The 19,199-nt window shown below is 43.7% G+C and overlaps 1 protein-coding gene across 7 annotated transcripts in view; it reads left to right on the top strand.

Annotated features, from left to right (window-relative positions):
* Positions 1-14,658, top strand: part of SHISA6 (shisa family member 6) — a 255,547-nt gene extending 240,889 nt beyond the window's left edge. For 4 of the 7 annotated variants that reach the window (XM_068654927.1, XM_068654926.1, XM_068654924.1 and 1 more), the window contains 2 exons: positions 361-513; positions 8,528-14,658. In XM_068654927.1, the coding sequence (XP_068511028.1) occupies positions 361-513; positions 8,528-9,078 (704 nt within the window). In that variant the 3' untranslated portion in view covers positions 9,079-14,658. The remainder of the gene's footprint in view (positions 1-360; positions 514-8,527) is intronic. The other 3 variants (XM_068654923.1, XM_068654925.1, XM_068654928.1) reach the window with 2 other exon arrangements.
* The last annotated feature ends 4,541 nt before the right edge of the window (positions 14,659-19,199 follow it).

Genomic DNA, 19,199 nt, shown 5'->3' with positions numbered 1-19,199 from the left:
GGGGTTGGTCCCACCACACTGTGGTGCAGCCCTGCAGGATACGTGACCCACCGTCCAGCAGCCCCTGGGAGGAGGGCTGCTCTGTCTGTCTGGGGGCTGTCAAGATGGCAGTTTGCTTCTCTCCATAATTGCTGTGGAAAAGGAAACAGATCCACAGGACCCATTTTTTACCAGTCTGTGGGTACCAAGCTGAATTATGCCCAAAAGCCTGCTGCTGAGGCTCGCTCAGATATAGCTCTCCTCCCTAGCCAGATCTGTGGGGATGGCTCACCTCTCATCTTGTTTTGGTGCATGCTGTGGACGTGTCTTTCTCTCTTTTGTTGTTTTTTTTTTGTTTGTTTGTTTTGTTTTGTTTTGCAGACAAGCCACGAATGAACAACATCCTTACTTCTGCCACTGAACCTTATGATCTGTCCTTCTCCCGGTCCTTCCAGAACCTCTCTCACCTTCCACCATCTTACGAGTCTGCTGTCAAGACAAACCCAAGTAAATATTCTTCTCTGAAGAGACTAAGTAGGTGCCAGCTCATTTCATTTCCTTTGTATCTCATTTGCTCATCAGCCGCGGTGGGAACTTTAAGACAACAATCTTCCTCCCTCTGTTGTTGCACTGCCCAAGTTGGCATCTCTGGTAATGATTCTCCCGGCTGTCACTTCCTATCAAGGAAGAGTAGAGAGAAAAAGTCCCTTCATTACCATGAGAGCACATGTGGTTATTTGCTTACTGGCCCCCTCACAGGGCTGCCTCATATCCTCCACCTCATATCTGCTCCTGGTGGAGTCACCTGAGAATCCTTTTTCTTTGTGGCGGAGCCAGGGTGAGCCAGGCTGGCTGTGTCTCCACCAGCCAAGCTCGCCTCGGTGCTCACCATCTGCACAAGCAGCTGGAACCAGGTGACAAACCTAGGCCAAAGAAAAGCTGCTGAAATGGCTGAGAACATCCATTTCAGTAGGAGCACCTCTGCCTCTCCTGAGCAGTGCTGAAACGCACCATGTGTCATGGTGTGTGTGTCCAGAGCCGGTCCTGACCCACACTGTACACTGGTCGATGGTACATTTCTGATGTCTTGGCGTGTTGCTCTCTGCCCTGTTCACACCAGTTAGTATGTGTTCTTTCTTGCTGTTTTAAGTATTGCATTGTTCTGACAACTTTTCTGTAATGCTCCAGCACAACACTGTTGCTGATGGGAAATCTCTTCAGAAAATCATGGAATTCTCTTCAGTTTGGTGGGATTTTGAAATAAGTAATATTTTTTGATGAAAAACCCTCTCTCCAGACTGAGACATCAAGTTTTTATTATGTTTCCAAGGACATTTTTGGGTGCAGCCAGGTATTTATACTGCTTATTTTAGAAAAATTATTTAGGTGTATCTATACTTGTGATAGTTTCATTGAAGGTAGCTGGGGATGACAAGTAGATCTTACTTCCTTAGTCTGTATAAAATTTACATTCCCAATTCAGCCAGATAACAGAGACACACAAAATTAAGCAGCTGAGAAGCCCTTGGACTATCCATGACACAACATTTGGAGCTCTCTCTCCCAAACCATAAACATTTTCCCCTCCCTGCGTCCTTGAGATGAGCTGTCCATGTTCTTGCACAGTTTTGATGATATTACCTGATAATGGGAAACTTTTGAAATCATGACATTGAAACATTACTGATTTAAAATGTTGCTAATTTGAGGTGATGACTCATTTTAATTTCTCGGATGAAATTGCATTGAAATATATCTTTTGAAAAGCCCCCCAAATGTTCTTTTATTTGCAATTGGTTTGCAATGCTTGGGATTACCTGGAATAAATACTTCCAGTTCAGAGGCTGGACGAGTTCTTGACATTATTGGGAAGAAGTTAGGGAAGCACCCACCAGGAACTGCACCAATGACTGCTCTTGTTGTGATGAAGCAAATGATCAGCCCGTGATTCATCCATTGTGCTACATGTTGTGCATAGATTGAAAGTCATTGAAAGCTCCTTGAGTAAAGGATATTGATGTAGCTCACTGAAACATTAAAAAACAACAAATGCGTGCTAACTGAAACTCCTACATCTTTCACAGCCAACATCTGGAAATGTATATTTGATTTGAACATTACTCTCTACCCACTCCTACCATGCTTACCTGACTCACGCTGAATATAAATTCACTCAAACCAAGTAATGCCACCCATGAACTGGTCATTACCTTGCTAAATGTCTGGCCCATGGGGTCTGGAAAATTTTGTTTTGCAGTTGAAGAAAGGATAGGTCCCTCCATGTCCAACCTGCCCCTCAGTGTGTCACAGAAGAAGGGAATATGTATTGTCCTCCAGCACTGTTTTCTAGATATTTGCATAAAAAGATTAAAACAGGCTTGTGTTAAGGTACCAAGCTCAAATGCCTTCAAGAATGTGCTGAGCAGAGTCTGCCTTCCTCTCCCAAGGCATTCCTGACCCTCTGGGCAATTATATCTCTGTCTCCATTCAGGGGACACCTGGCAGTCAACACAAACCTAAGAATATGAGAGTTCATCTCTAGCTATTGGCTATGGAAGATATGTGGGGTTCATTCACCCCTTTAGCTTTTCAGCGTCATCAGCCCTAAAAGGAAATCCCTGCATTATACAAGGGAAAGAGAAGTTATTTTCCCATCACTGTCAGGTCTAGCCCAGTCCATCGCCTTGCAAACAGTTTGACAAATGCTAAACCAACAGCCTCACACTATATGTTTAGGTAACTAAATAAAAACTTTCAGCTCTGAAAGTGCTAAGCACTCCATGCTCCCACTGGGCTTTCATAGACTCAGCACCTCTAGGATAACTGAATCATGTTCTTATATCTGGTCTTCTCCAGAGCCAAAGGAAAATAAGAAGCCACACTTTCCCTTCCAAAATGAGAGCAACATCATTTTCTTAGTGCATATGTAGGAGCTAAAGACAACAGAAAGTCTGTCAGAACAACAACAGCAAAAAAGTCTGGGCTTTGCAAATGAATTATTACATTTGAATTTTTCATATTTAAAATTCTTTGTTTCTAGTGAACTGCCTTCCATGCTTGGAAAAAATGAATTGTTCTGAAAAAAATCAATAGCAAATATAATATTTCTATTTGAATCAAACAAAATGCATTAGATACTCTTAAAATCTGTGTTTCAGCTAATTTTCTGGGTTTCTTCAGGCTTTCCAGACAGTTAAAGGTCACTTGTTTTCCCACAATTAGCAGAGGCAAGTAGTGGAAGACAGTTTCTGCCCAAGTACATCTGAACTGAATAATCAAGGAGTCTCCAGGAACAAAGACTTATTTACTATTTCCTTGCTAGAGATGAGGATCCAGAGCTCAGTGAGGCTATGGTCAGATCTACCTCACCCTATTTTATCCTGCAGTAATCAGGCATCTTGTCTCTGTTTCATCCAGGCACCTCTATAACCAGTGAAGGACAGTCATATCCAGGTTAGAAGGTGCCAGTCTCTCATTCGCTCCTGAGTTGCTCTGGCAAACTTACCTAGCCTGTTGCTGGATAACAAGCCTGATTTTTGATGCCTAGAAGTTAATGAAGTATTTCCCAGTCTAGGAGACTCATCTAAGTGATTTGTGCAACAAGGAAACACAGCTGCTTCACAGCACAGACACCTGGAGACCCAGCGGGGGGGTGCTACCAGTTGAGCCAGGCTGGAGGATCTCTGAGGGCCTCTCCACGGGATGCTCTGTGCCAATTTTGCCCTCACCCTGCTGGGCTTGTGCAGGAGAAGAGCAGTGGTGCATGGGGTGTGGGAACATGCAGCCAAGCAAGAGCATCCATGTTAATTCTGCCCTACCCAGCACCCCATGGAAAAGTTGCTTCCAGACAAGTGGGAAAGATCACTCAGAATGGAAGCTGATGTTTTCAGGCATATTAAGCCACTCGGTATTGGCTGAAGAATCATCACAAATGACTAGGCAGCTTGAAACTGTTAAAGCCAATTGAAACAGGAGAGACAAGTCCAAAGAGGGAATACACTGGAATTGCTAAGAAAGAAAAGCAGAGAAGTACCTTTGAGAAAAGCAAAAAAATTGCTCTGATGATCTTGCTTACAGACATGCACATGTTTTAGTCATGCTAACTTACAGCCATGAGAATAAAAACCATCCTTAGCTTTTCCACACTCTCTTCCTAGAACTCCACCAATGTACCTCATCTCCCTAATTAGTGTCGGAGGAGCTCTTCTCTGCCTTACTGCGATGGGTTTGTCTCATTCATCTTAGACATATTGAGGTGAGACATATGAGGAAGAACACTCATTTAGGCATTCCCTCTAAATAAGAGAAGAAAAAAAAAAAAAAACAAAAAAACAAGAAAAAAAAAAAAAACTCTTGGCCAAGTCAGCTTGTCCTAAAGCCAAGTCAAGATGAAGCACTCAAACATTTCTGAAGTTTGATGAGACCAACCCTGGTCAATGTTCCAAAGATTAAAAAAGGGCAAAGAATGGGAAGGGGGAAAAAATGTCTAGAAAATGTAATTTCTAGTAATTCCACTTCCAAACATTTGAAAAACATGAGTAAAGCCCCACAAATATAATACTGATTTTGAAAGAGGAAGAGGAAGAGGAAGAGGAAGAGGAAGAGGAAGAGGAAGAGGAAGAGGAAGAGGAAGAGGAAGAGGAAGAGGAAGAGGAAAGAAAAGAAAAGAAAAGAAAAGAAAAGAAAAGAAAAGAAAAGAAAAGAAAAGAAAAGAAAAGAAAAGAAAAGAAAAGAAAAGAAAAGAAAAGAGAAGAGAAGAGAAGAGAAGAGAAGAGAAGAGAAGAGAAGAGAAGAGAAGAGAAGAGAAGAGAAGAGAAGAGAAGAGAAGAGAAAAGAAAAGAAAAGAAAAGAAAAGAAAAGAAAAGAAAAGAAAAGAAAAGAAAAGAAAAGAAAAGAAAAGAAAAGAAAAGAAAAGAAAAGAAAAGAAAGAAAAAGAAGAAAAAAAAGAAGTAAAAAAAAAAGAGAGAGAGAGAGAAAACTCACTGTTAATCAATAGACCAGTGATTTTCTTTTGTCTACTCATCATTTCTGTCCTTTAGAAATCCACTCAGGATACGTTTTTGAATTTTAAGCACATCCATGAGGGAGAAACTTGTTTGATTGCAGTTTTATTTTGGCTAAAATTAAAAATGTCAGTTATCACATGAGCATCAATAAAATGATAAGGGATAGCACTATTATCCCTGTGAACTTTCTGGTGCAACAAGGAAGAGATAAAACAGACTAGCAGGTTTCAGGTCTTGGAGACATTTGGGTTTCAGCAGACAAATATAAACAGACATCAGCAGTTCCACCACCACCCATAGGGAGTAAGCACCTGGAGCCTTGAAACTCAGAAGCCTGGAGGTGTGCTTGTTTCACTGCTCTTCACTGCAGTAGGAAAGTTGCCACAGAGCTTCCTCCTTGGCGCAAAGGCACTCATGTGACACAATGCACCCAACCCCTCCTCAAACTCTGCTCTCCATCACCAGTCCAGTGCTTCTCAGTTGGCACTACATTTCAGAGACAGCAGCCTGTTAAATGTCTGCTTTGTGCCTGCTTAAGCCAGCTAGCATGGAGTTTGTGGTTTTGATTCCTCTGAGATGGAGATGTGAAGTTTGTCTGCACCTGAAAACGTTTCTGGAATAGCTGTGCCAACATCTACATGTGTCTCTCAGCAGCAAAGAAGGAGACAGCCTGCATGAGCCTCAGAACACCTTTAAAATGAAATCAGGTCCCTGAATGGGTTAGCCACTGCTAGTAAAAGGCCATGGAGACTTCTACACTGCTTACAGAGATGGAAAATGGAAGGAAAGAATATTTTTTTATGTTTCTAATTGGCTTTTTTTTTTTTTTTCTTTTTAGAGTGTAGACCATGCTGCATTTTTTACCTAAATTAGCAAGGAACAACTTTGAACCACTTTTAATCAGCTGATTCTGCCACCTCACTAACAGAATCAAACTGCTGCAAATGTCACTTAAACTGGTTTAGCTCCTGCTGGCAATTACTACAGCCAGGTGTGAGCATCCAAGCACATCTCCATTTGGGATGTTCTCTGCTTTAATTACATCTATTTAGAGTCACTTGGGCAAATCCAGCAGCAGTTCTCTCTTCCAGAGCAGAGGCCAAGTGCCAAAGTGCTAATTGCTCAGCTCCTATTCTGCAACCAGCCTTACACATCGTTATCAAGTCTGTGCACATTAAGTGTACGCAAGTCTATCTATGGCCACATGATAGAAAACAAATATCTAAAATTCCTGTGGCCATATCAAAATTCCCCAGTCCTTCTCAGGCTTCATATAAGGTGATTTTGAAAGGACAAGTCATTTGATTCCAGGGGAGCTGCTGTCTGACATTTGCAACAAGATTCCTCCAAGAAGTTTTTGATTGCAAAAAGCGACTCATTTCTACAATATATACTCTGGTAAGCAAAGCTAATTCATGGCAAGCATGCCAACAGAGGAGTGCTCTGGGTAATCTTCATGCCCTGGCAATTAGTAGGTTGTAAAGAAGAGCTTGACTGAAATGATGGTGCTAACAGGGCATGCATTTCAGCACACATATTCTCAGTTTGTATTTTTGGATGCTGAGATAAGACCAACCATTCTCTTCACGAACCTTCTAGGGTATTTGGACTATTTGGAGAAACATGAATAACGGCAGCCAGGGGGCATGAAAGAGAGCGCTGAGCATGTGGGATAGGAAAGGAGGAGACCAGTGCGTGAGAGCATCCATCACAGTCTGCTTAAAGCAATCTGAGTTCCTCCTGAAGAGCTTAAGACACCAATTTTAAACTGTTCTCTTGTGAGCTAACTTTTGGGGTGTTGTCAACACTTGGTCTTGTATCATAAGGCATTGGCATTTCCTCAGATAACTCTGCCTCGTGGGACAACAGACAATTCCTCATCCAATGTAATGTCTAAAACCTATAGATCTATGTCTGTGTCAGAGTAAACAAGCAATTTCCTCACCAAATTCCTATTTAACTACTAGGTATTTTGAATGTCTACATAGACTGTAAGCATTTGAGGACACAGGGTCTGGACCCACCATCCCATCAGAGCCATGTCTCAGGACAAGGTGCTGTCCCATGAGAGGATCATCTACTTCGCACACCCCATGGTTGCCTAGACTGTCTTGCAGCAGAGCTTTGCAATTTTTATCACTTGAGCGACCTCAGCAACACCACACGTAATTTTTTCCTCCTCCTCTATCTGATACTTTCCCATCTTACATCACCTACATCAATGGAGTGAAATACTGAAGCAGAGAAAAGGGGTTATATATATATATATCTTTATTGTATTTATCTTATAGGCAAAAGACTTTGCAAATGAATTTTATGACAGGTACTAGGAGCTATGTGTGGTCTATAGGAGATGAGGTGTTTGCCCATCAACACTTGGCTCCAGATCGATAATGAAAAGGCATACTGGATCATGCGCATTCTCAACTCTGTAGTACCTGTGCTAAGCAGCTCCCATTAGGTCACTTTGCAAGAGATCTTGCTCTCTCTGTAAGGTGGAGAACTTCACTTTACCTTTGTGTGGGGAAGCTTTCTGCATCCTGCAGTCACAGGCACATCATAGCAGTCCACAAGCTGCACTGGCTTTGAAGCCCAGCAGCTGTTGATTAATCTTACCTGCTTATGGCATATGAACATCAGTCAGTTTTACCAGAAAGTTGGGTTGTTTGGTTTTTTTTTTTTTTTTTTTTTTTTTTTTGCTTCATCTTCAAGTTGCAAGTTGCTTGAGTCAGGTTATTCCATCTGCTCTGGGATTAAAGTGATATGTTGGGATATATCTGCAACAGATGAAATCCTCATATGCTTGAAATACAAAAAGATGATGCTGTGTGTCTGTGTCTATGTGCTGAGTTATCATTATCCTGAGCAACAAAGATATAGTTTAAGACAGAGAAGAAGCAAAATGAGCAAGAAACTTTTCATGAGATAACTTCTACAATATCAAGCAAAATATCTGGAAAAACTGGAAAATAAAATCTCAGACAGATGATTCAATGTCTTAGAGAGAGCCCACCACAGCTACTTTTCTTTTTTATTTAAAAACAGGCATTTAAAATGCAATAACATCAGTTAGGAATGCCACAGCACATCTACATCTGAGGTCAAAAACGAGGCATGGGTTCCCCCAAATGGGGAACTTGGCTGCTCCAGCTCACCTTCCCTATGCTTCCTTTGTATTGCAAAGGTGATGTTGGATAACTTCGCCATGACTTGCTGTTTGTGTAAATCGTGTGGTACCATGACCTGTACTCAGCAGCGCATGGAGTCTGTTGTGTCATGGTGTGGGAAGGTGTGATGCATCACACTGGGAATAGCATCTGTCTCCATGCATTTGGAGCTGTCTCTGTTTGCCATAAGCCCATGGCCACACAACACATGCAGGGCTGGTGCCTCTCTGACAGGCAGCACCCTGACGTGGATGTCCATGCCCAGGTCCAGCTGCTGGAGACAGTCCTCAGGAGGCTTCTCCATGGCTGTGTGAAGCACACAGCCTGTGGGACATGGCTCTGACATTTCTAACTGTTCCCTTTCTTTTCCCACAGCTGACAAAGAGGCTGACGAGTATTACATGAGGAGGAGACACCTGCCTGACCTGGCAGCCCGGGGCACGCTCCCTATCAACGTCATCAAAATGTCTCAGCAGACCAACCACAGGGAGAGGCCCCGCCGTCCCATCAGGGCCATGTCCCAGGACAGGGTGCTGTCCCCTGAGAGGATCATGCCCGAGGAGTTTAGCATGTCCTATGAACGGATCCTCTCAGATGAACAGCTTCTGTCCGCCGAGCGCCTCCACTCCCAAGACCCCCTGCTCTCCCCAGAGCGGTCGGGATACCCCGAGCAGTCAATGTCACGGGCATTGTCACACACAGACGTCTTTGTTTCCACACCCGTCTTGGATCGCTACAGGATGACAAAAATGCACTCCCATCCCAGTGCCTCAAATAACTTGTACAATACCTTAGGTATGAACCCAACTTCCGCCAAGCGCCAAGCATTCGCCTCCCGACGGCACAACACAGTAGAGCAGCTGCATTATATTCCAGGACACCACCATCACTACCGCACAGCGAGCAAAACAGAGGTGACTGTTTGATATCATGACCTCGAGCATTGTAGATATTCAGTAAGGACTGGGGTGGCCACCTCACCCCATACTGCAGTGGCCTTATAGGCCAAGATAACCTCTAATAACTCAGTGTCTGAAAAGACTTCTCTGACAGTCCCACCCACATTGTTGTTTTTAAAGCCACCCCTACATTGATGACATAAGGAGAACCCAACCAAACTGAAGTTAGTGAGGGATAATGGAGGAAATTTCCTGACATGCATCAGTTTCTGTCAAAGAAAGCCATAGTAGTAGATGGCTCCTTCCAAGGGCTCACCTGCATTATCTGATTATTTTTATCAATTTAGGACTTTTCAATTGCTACAAGTAGAACCAGTCTCATGCAGCCTGTGACGGGGAGGAGAAAATGCAGCACCCCATCCTGGTAGGAAGGGGCCCTGTTCTCATCCCTCATGCCAGCCATCAAGCTACCTTTCAGTAGCAAGTAGGTAAGCTTCTGGCTGCTGGGGATCACCTCCAGACAGCTTGGTATCAGCCAGCACCCATCCATCTGGTCTTCCTCACCCTTGGAGCAAATTCAAGGGAAGACTTTGCTAGGGGACTGGCAGATCTAGGGACAAGAATAGCCTGGCTGAGAAATAACAATTTAGTTTATATTAAATATGCTCATAAGATAAAAATATACTAGTGCCTACAAATCGCCTGCTCTCTCGGTGTAGGAAGTAGTGGGGTTGATGTGTTCAATAAGCACAAATATACTGAAATGCTTGTTAGACCCTTTCTCCACATTCTAGTATCTCGGTGTCTCCAACATGTAAATAGGAAGGGAGAACAGGCTCTCTCTTTCTTCAGCTTCTTGCCACTGCTGAGCCTACAGCACCAGAATTTGTTCAGCTTCATGCTGCTGACCTGTACTGGGGGAAGCCCTGACTCCACTAAAACCCCTACCAGGAAAGCCTATCATGGTTTTCAGTGAGCCTGGGCTTCTCCACAAGAGTTTCTTTTCCTGACAGTATTTTCCAGTGGCCCAGTTCCCCTGTTTTTAGACATATTTCCTCCTCTCAGTTGCAACCTAGAACTCTGTATGTAGCAAATCTCTTTCTGTCCCTTAGCAGAAACACAAAGCTGAGGGTGTCTGTCTACCAAAAAGTAGGCCGGTAATTTTCTGTGATTGTCTTACTAGGTAATGGCCCAGGAAAGAAACCTTCCAAATTCCAATTCCACTGAGTCCCAATCCTAGCCATGCAGTTACATTTCATGCATATAAATTATATATCCAGCATAATTATAATAAATGGGCATGTTGTATATCTGATATAATGGTAATTAGATACTGTATATTTGTAAAATCTTTAAAAAATAGACTCATGGGTCCAGAATTTGTGAGGGTTTTATCTCTGGCTTTCTATACAGCTTGAGATCTGATTTGTTTATTTATTTATCTATTTATTTATTTATTTTCTTCGTTTTTGCTCCTATCAAATTCTGTAGAACCAACTCACATTGGAATGCACTTCTTTGGCCAGGAAAGGATCTCAGAGGCCCCCCAGACCCAGCGCTGTAACTGCAGTAGTGCCGGACACTATCCAGCACTCACTGTCCCTGGTGTGAACTCAAAGCACCACCACATGCACCACACACACACACACACACCCCTGCACCCAACCAAAATGACAGGCACGCTCCCTCCTTGGAGTGAAAAGATGACTGACTTTAGGTTGCAAACACGTTCCCATATGGTACTTTTCACATTCTGCTTACCCACATTGAGGCTTCTCCTACTTGACTCTTTACTAAACTCCATTTAAATTAGCTCTGTTCTCCACCCCTCAAATACTTCCCACCTCCTGGCCTTAATGCTGTTCCCAGCTCAATACTACATACAAGGATTGTGGGTTGTTGTGAATTTGACTCTCGCGTGGCAGCTGATGATGCAGCACCTGCATCTTCTGGTGCAGAGTAGGCAGGAGGAGCATGCTGTCTACTCCAGGTGGAATTTAGAGAGGCCACAGAGGGGGAGCCAAGCTGACTTTCACTGTGCTGCAGTTTTCAAAAGGTATCCAAGGCCCTTCTCTTTCCCACACCATCCTGGGGTTGCTGCTCCTAGTTCATGGACTTTCTTCTGCCCCACCTGATGGAGACTGTGTTCAGAATAGAATCCATCTGAGAGGAGTACTGGGGCTTTGTTTGACGGAAACTGAGATGGGAAGGAACAAATAAGTGTCTCCATGGTCCAGATGGTCTATAACATGCAGCATTGGGCAAAACTGTTCTGGGCAACAGACAAATTTATCTGTGGATCAGGGTAGAAGTTCAATAGCACGGGAGGGACAAGAGAGAAAAGGCTCACACCTCATCTCCTGACCTTTCCTTTGATGGACACTCCTCTCCCCAGCTTCCTTCAAGCTCCTCAGCTCAGTCACTGGGTATTTCTTCACAGAATGCAAATCCCTGTGAAAACATTGCCTTTGGTGACTTTCCTGCAATGTGAAATTCATGACTGATCTGAAGAGAAGTGCACACTACTGATGGGGAGGCAGTCCTTACTGAGATTCTGGGGCCTTTCCAGTCAATTTTGGACCATACAAAGACAGGGTCTTCTCTGCAAGCAGGGAAATGCGAACACTGTGGGAGAGGAGAGTCCAATCTAAGCTCTCCAGGAGCTGAGGTGGCAGGGACAGAGGAGCAGAGTGACCATGTGAGGCCACGGGTAGGTGAACGCTCCTCTCTTTCTACTTCCATGGCTGTATGTCTCAACCTCTAGTCCTTGTCTAAGTGTTCAGTTTGTGAGCTAAGAAGCTGCTGGACCAGATGCAAATATGGAAAATTTTCACTCAAGTAGCCCATGCAGATGCTATGCTGTGCTCCAGGACCTCAGAGCCTTCTCTTATACTAACTAACATCACAAGCCCTCTGATAACTTGTCTTATCGGGCAATAATCCTCCAAAGAAATCGTGGCCCTTTTTCCTTACCTCTTACACCTACACAACAGTTTCAAGCAGATGTGTCCCATGAGAACCATTAAAAAAAAAAAAATTCTAGGCCAAATCTCTTCAGGGACTCTGTCACTACCACGCAAAATTTTCAGCAATTTCTTTGAGAAGGCACCATGGCCTGGATGGCTGCAATTTGTTTCTGGGCACTGTGTGTTCCCATGGCTTGAGTTGTGTGCTGGAATGTATTGCTATCTAGGGTTGTAGCATTTCAGCACACAGAGGTGTTCATCATTTTTAACTTATTGCTCATTCTGAGAGTTTGTCACTGAAAAGACCCTTGGGCCAGGACTGGAAGTCAAGGTCCACAGCCTGGTCCCTAGCACTTCCATTTTCTGTGGTCAACACATGATGATAATAGCAACTATTCCTATTCCGCAGAGACATTATGAGGGTTCATTCCATAATGTCTATGAAGTGCTTTGAGACCCTCTCACAACAGACACTGTAGAAAAGCAAAGCATTTTTATTATTATTTGTCACCATTGTCCTGCCACATCATGTCTGATGTGTTGCAATCTGGTGTCTACCTGGAAAGAGAGTGCTGGGTAGGGGGATGCAGCTCCCCAGACTTCCCACTGCTTTCCTTCTGGTCATGGTCCCACTGGCAGGCAGCAGCTCTTAAGGATGCTGTTACCTGCACTGTGATTATTCTGCTTTCTTCTTCTCTTGTCTGAGTCACCATCTCATTCTGCACTCAGGAGGAAAGCAGGAAGCAGTCACATTCCTCTGTACAGTAAAATATAATCTGCCTTGATTAACCTAATGTACTATGAAGAATTGATCTGTCTTTTTCTCCAACTCACAGGTGGAAACACACATCTGTGGAGCATCCAGTTCCCAGAGTGCATGTGCAGGGACTGGGGGAGGGTGATGTAGAAAAGTTTATATTATTTCCTACAAACTGATAATTATTTGCATTCCCCAAGCAGCAACACCTAATAGTGAGCTGCACTGGGTTTTATACAATTATCTCATTAATACAGATACATGTATGTATATATGTATACACATAAATACTCATATATATATATATATATACATACTGTAAAATGTCATTAGATTCCAAATGACCCTGTACGAATTTAAGCTTCCAAGATTTATTGACTCACTCTTTGAAATGTGGAAAACTATTTTTAATGAACCATGCAGATCACCACACGGAACAGAAATTTTGTCATAAAAGACTTCTAATGACAGTGAATTGTGTTTTACGGAAAAATGAAATATTTTTCAATGTTTTAATGTTCCTTTTATAAACGATGCTCTGTTACTGGGGGATGGGAGTGGGTGGGTGGGTGAAACAACTACTTGGAAATAAGCCCTCCTTTCCTGGCCTAGATTTAATTTCTGCTTACTGTTTTGCTAACCTGGCCAGCTGCAAAGCTAATCCCATGCATCTGGGCTTCCTGCATGTGTATTTCTGTTCTTGTGTCTATCAGAAGCTTTCCCACCAGAAGTCTGCAAGAGCCTGGCATCAAGTTTTTGTAAGAGATGGGTAGTTCCTGGTAGCTGGGAAGATTTCTTCATCTTCTTCCACAACAAACAAAAACATCGTGAAACAGGGTAACTTTAATTGTATTTGAAGTAAGTGTTCTAATTTGTGATCAATTTGCCATCTGCAGTTCATGTGATGGAGAAGTAGCTTGTCTTAGGTTTGTTTCAAATTTAGTGCTTGGTCCAGAAGGAGGGACTCTGCTGAAATATATTTAACACATACAGATTTCATGATCAGGTGTATTTCAGTTGAGTAAAAGTTAGTAAGGGGAAATATATGAAAAGGGGGCTTAAATATTTTCATAAAATGTGTTGTTAGCAATAAGCCTGTGCTGGGGTTGTTTCTTAGAGAACAACCGCTTCCGTGTTGTGTGTCTGTAAGTGGATGGTGGAAGGTGTTGTTCCCAGCCTCTCTTAGCTGGTTCAAGGCTGCAAGAAGGTGCCCTCACTGAGCACAAAACCCCAGCCATGAAAACCAACCTGCGCTTCACTTGCTGGGGGCAAGGGGAGAATCAGACCCGTGCTGTGAACATGTTGGAATAAATCTGGAAGCCAAATCTCAGCAGCAAGCGAGGCGATATCCCACGTCTCCACCACGACCCGACAGGAGGTCTCCGCCAGAGGAGACGTGCGTTGCCCCAATCCCCACCCTCCGCCCATGTGCTTCGTATCCACTCCCAGCCTTCCATCTGTAAACCTGCTAGACATTTTTGTAGCAAGAATTTCTTGGCTCTGAGAAAGACACTTCTTACTGTAATATTTTTAGTTTGGGGGACAATATTTCCTAAGAGGGATTAAGTGGATATTTTTGTGCTTTAGCCCAGTTTATGGATTCCATGTTTATTATACAGTAGTACTGAAGAGGAAGTACATTTGTATCTGTAACTTTGCACAGACTCTTGGTTAACCATTAAACAAGCTTCAAGATGAGCAGTATTTGACTGTTTTTCTCTGTATTATTCTTGTTGTTATACTTACCTGTAAAAGCACATTCTGTATGTACTGTAAACAAAAATATTATCAGTTTAGTAAAATTTAGAGTCTTAAGGATTTTTCCACTTTTGTCAGTAACAAATATTTATGGATTCAAAAATAAAGGCAATTTCAACATATAAATTGTTTCCTTTTTGATATCTATTGGGGAAAAATAAAAGGCCATTTTCTTGGCAGCCTTCCCAACATTTGTAACCAGCGTTTGAAAGGTAGATATCTTTACGTCTGTGTGTATTTAAATAGCATCTATTAAAACGAAAGCTACAAGGTCTGGAAGAGTCATTATTTTTATGTATTTATTTATTGCATTTCATCATTATGCCAGGAAATAGCAGAGTGAAGAAGCAAGACATTATTACATGTTGTAAAATTTTGTCGCTCAAGCCTATAAGATTTTATTTTAAAATTGGCCTCCATTAATTTTACATTGGCAAGCCGTGATTCACTATCCATCTAAAAGGCTGTACTGCAAAGTCAGTGAAGTGTCCCACAGCACTGGAGGCTTCAAAGAGGACTTTCCTTTTACTCTTGGCAGCTTGGCACACTCAGTTGTTTCTTCATCATTCATCCACGGTGCGAGCAGTGCCAGTGAAGCCAGAGTGTGTTCCTCACTAAACATCCCTCATCATGGGGGGGCGGTGACAAGAACTACCATGGGGGGGCAACTGCACTTTCACCTCCGCCAGCTCTGAGTTTGGGGTTTCTGGAAAACATGGCAGTGTTTTTCTTTTTTTCTTTTTTTTTTTTTTTTTTTTTTTTTTGAGGAGATGTCAGATTTTGTGTTTTAATTTTAATATTCATTTGCCTTGAGCGTTATGCAAATTTGCTTATATATTGAAAAAAAAAATGATATCTGGTAATTGGGAAGGATTGCTGGAAATGGAAATTGTTGAGGCATCAGAAGGCTTTCACAGCACCCCACTGGGATAGGCTGAAGGAGGGCAGGTACCACAGCGGGGCTTCCCTCCCAGCATGGAGCCCCAGCAGCCTGTCCCTGTGCTGCCAGGCTCTGAGAGAAGCTCTCCTCATCTGCTGGTGCCAGATTGCCCCATCTCTGCCACCTTGCAGACCTTATGGGCCAAGGTATGAAGCTCCAAAGGGTGCTGAGCCCCAGGGATCCTTCCCCACCACCTCTTCAGTATGGTGCAGAGGTTACCCCATCACCACCCCTCACCTGCCAAGCTCCTCCTCAGGCTTTCCCCATAGCTTTCTGTTTCTTTGCTGTTCCGCTTAAACAGATTAAACAAGGTTTGGGCTGTAACACACCACTGCCCTCAAGAGAAGACAAGCATTTCCCAGGGCAGGTCTGGTAAGAAGATGGGGCCCCTTTCTGCCCCTCTGGCTGGGATTGTGCTGGGGATCACCTGTCTCCACAAAAGCAGAGCTCAAAGTCAGCAAAGCATAATCAGCACTTCCTAAGAAACACACAAACCCAGCAGAGTTAATTAAAAAGCATTTTAAAGGGAGAAGTTTCATTTTGCCTGGCGGTTCTATTCATAATTACCCAACCCTTTGTAGTACTAATAAGTGGGGAGGGAGCAATGGGGAATTAGCTAATTTCTTCACTTCCCATAAAAGGTATTGAAGAGAACAGCAGGATTTATGGCATTGAGAACCAATGATGACTGAGATGAAGCTGGAGCCAATTCTTGTCTCAAAGGACAATAAAACCTGCTGATTCCAATTCCTGTAATAATTGATTTCAGTTCTATGGTGAGGACCTTAAGCTCTGATATCCAGCCGTCTTTGCTGGCCCCACTAGGTGATCTCCACAGGATCCCTGTTGGTGGTCAGAGGGGCATCTCCATGGGCATGGGCAACCTGGCACCATCCCAGATGAGGTCTCTGCCAGACTGTTCCTGCCACACAGGGTCTGACTGTGTGACAGGAGGGATTCCGATGGGTGGCATGGAGAGTGCCTGGCCTGCTCCAGTGCAGGCCATCACAGCCTGCCCTGTTCCGGGTCACTTGGCAGGGTCCTCCTGGGCTGTGTGGAGGAAGGCAGCGGTCCCTGTGGGCACACACCCACATACACAGACAGGGTGTGGCACAATTCACTCCCACTTTCTGTGGATGAAGGTGTGGTGATGAAGACCCTGCTTTGTCTCTCTGGAGATCAGTGCACAGAGGAGAGCTGGCAGGGCAGGGGTGTGCTGAGCAGGTGTCCTCTCTGAGGACTGAGGCAGTGGAGCACAGAAAGAGCAAGACTAGCCATGGGCAGAGAAACCATCTAAGAAAAGGCCTTTACCTGGTAGGCCTTGTGGATGGGCATGATGAGGGTCAGCTGGGAACAACAGGGTTGGATTTTGCCAGCAGTCTCTTCTATGTAGTGGAGATGGCTTAGTTACAAGTCACTTCAACAGCAAGACCATGATGCCACCTCCTCGTGTGGCTGTTGGCACAGAGCACAGCCAGGGCTGCAGGGAGTTAAACTGAACACCAAAGCAGCAATCTGTCCCTCTGGGGAGGGTAAGATCCAGAGCCAGAACGGACAATCCTCTCCTTGAAGGGAAAAATACAGAAATGTTGCTGGGAACCCACAAAGGTGGTGGAGTAGTCTGATGGAGGACAAGAGTCTGGGTGGGAGGAATGGCCAGCCCAATAAGCCTCATCTTCCCAGAAGCTATCCCACCACCCCTGGCTACAGCACAACAGATAGTGATGTTTCCCAGAACCTAAGGATTAGCCCTGCTCTCAGTTGCCTTGCAAAGACGTTGAAAACGGATGACAAATTAAAGGACTGCAGAATAATTAACACCTGTCAGTATGGGACTAAGAAAATAGATCTTGTCAAAGACACTTGAAATCATTCTCTAATATTAAAATTTGGTCTGTCAATGATGCAATACGCTTAGTTTTTCCTACAGTATTGGATAATATGCTACTTGACAATCTGATTAAGATTTTATCACTGCACATTATTGAGAAAGCTGATGTTAAATGGGTGCAGCAGCAGGGATCTGGCAGATCTCAGATTGGGTTTCAGTGGGGTTTACCCTCTGAAGAGCTGTTGCAAGTGGCATTTGGCAAAGCTTAGCATAACACCATACACTGTTCAACACTGAGCTCAGCAACCCAGAAATAAAGATAAAATCATTGCTACTAAAAGTTGCAAGAGACACAGAGGGGTTTGGAAGCAAAGATCAACAAAAGAAGAAAGTTCTGATGCAAGGGTATTCTGAGTCCTTTGAACAAAAAATGCCGAATACAGTAAAAGAAGTCAGCCCTCCAGGAACTGGAGCAGGACTCCTGGGACGGATACAGATGTCTTAGTGGAGAAGGAGACAAACTCAAAACTGAACAGGGGAAATGCTCTTCAGTGAGGTTTTTACAAAGATCAGCATTTTAGTTCATAGCAAGAGGCTGAGAGGTGCCTTGATCACTAAGTGAAAACACTTTTAGGGAATGAAAATTATAAGATATTAAGGCAGCTCTTTTATCCAGCATCAGAAAAATCAGCTGGTGAGACCTGAAGCCAGATGGACTATCACTGGAACAAATTAACAAGGAAAGTGAAGTTTCTAAGTATGGGTGATTTCAAAAACTCAGTTGTTTTCTGAAAAGCAAGTCTGCTTCAGCAACCCCAAGTTCCTTGGTTGGGTGCTGGTTATAGTTGTTCATTATAAGGCATTGAGACCAGATGGGTGATGTTTCTTGATGTAATAAATGCTATGTGGCTGCTAAGACTTATTGCTTCAGTAATTCTTTGAACAATAAATCATCTTTCTCTCAGCTATTTTCATAGACAAAACCCACAATTTGGTGAGCACTTCTGTTCTGTGAGTTGAAGTTCACTTCAAGCCTGGATGTGCTTTCTGCCCATGAAGGAGGGATCTGTTTCCACAGGGCATTTCCTCCCAGGCACTAGTGCACTTACAGACATTTAATAAAGAATGGAGATTTGCAAGAGCCTCCAGCAGCATTATCATTCCCTGCAGAGCAGAGAGGACATCAGAAGGAGAGACCTTCGGAAATGACTCACCCCAGTCATACAGTGAGTCAGGAGCAGCCTGGGAATACGCCCCAGTGCCCCATCTCCCTCCTTGTCGAAATGCCAGGTAGCAGCTCGAGCTTTGGGAAGCACTGTTTGTTTATTTTAATTTGAACTTCAGGCTGCTGACAGAGTTCTGCATCTGCCAAAAAAGCAGTGCTCTTCAGTTCAGTTCAGTTGCTGTAGGAGAGGGACATCCATCAGGGGACAGAGGACAGATCTGGATGATTCGCAGCACGTGTCCATTTCAATATCCAAGCATGGCCAGGAAGTCCTTTTTGCTCACCTTCTTGGTGTCTCTCTTTGCTTGCCACAAGACTGCATCAGGGTAGAAGTCATCTCAGGGATGACTAAATTGTCTTTCAGAACATTTGGTGCCAAAATGCTGCCTCAGAACTCTTTAGGGGCCAGATCTGCTCAGAGATTTTGTAGGGTTTATACATTGGACTGAGGTGCCTGCTGTGATCAAAACTGCTTGGCTGCAACAAAGCTCAGGAGCTACCTCAGTCTTTTCAGGCCAGGATCCATCTAACCCTGATGCAGTAACTGAAAGTTAGATGTCCTAGGGCAAGGTAAAAGAGTTGCCTAATACCAGTTGCCCTTTGGGCTGCCCAAAAAGGGATTACTTTGGATTGAAGAATTTATTTTTAGCTTATTTAAGAAGTGAGTGCCT

This window comes from Anas acuta, chromosome 18 (assembly GCF_963932015.1).
Source record: "Anas acuta chromosome 18, bAnaAcu1.1, whole genome shotgun sequence".
Taxonomy (NCBI): Eukaryota; Metazoa; Chordata; class Aves; order Anseriformes; family Anatidae; genus Anas; species Anas acuta.
The sequence above is the reverse complement of the archived record's forward strand: the minus strand, read 5'-3'. Positions and strand labels throughout refer to the sequence as shown.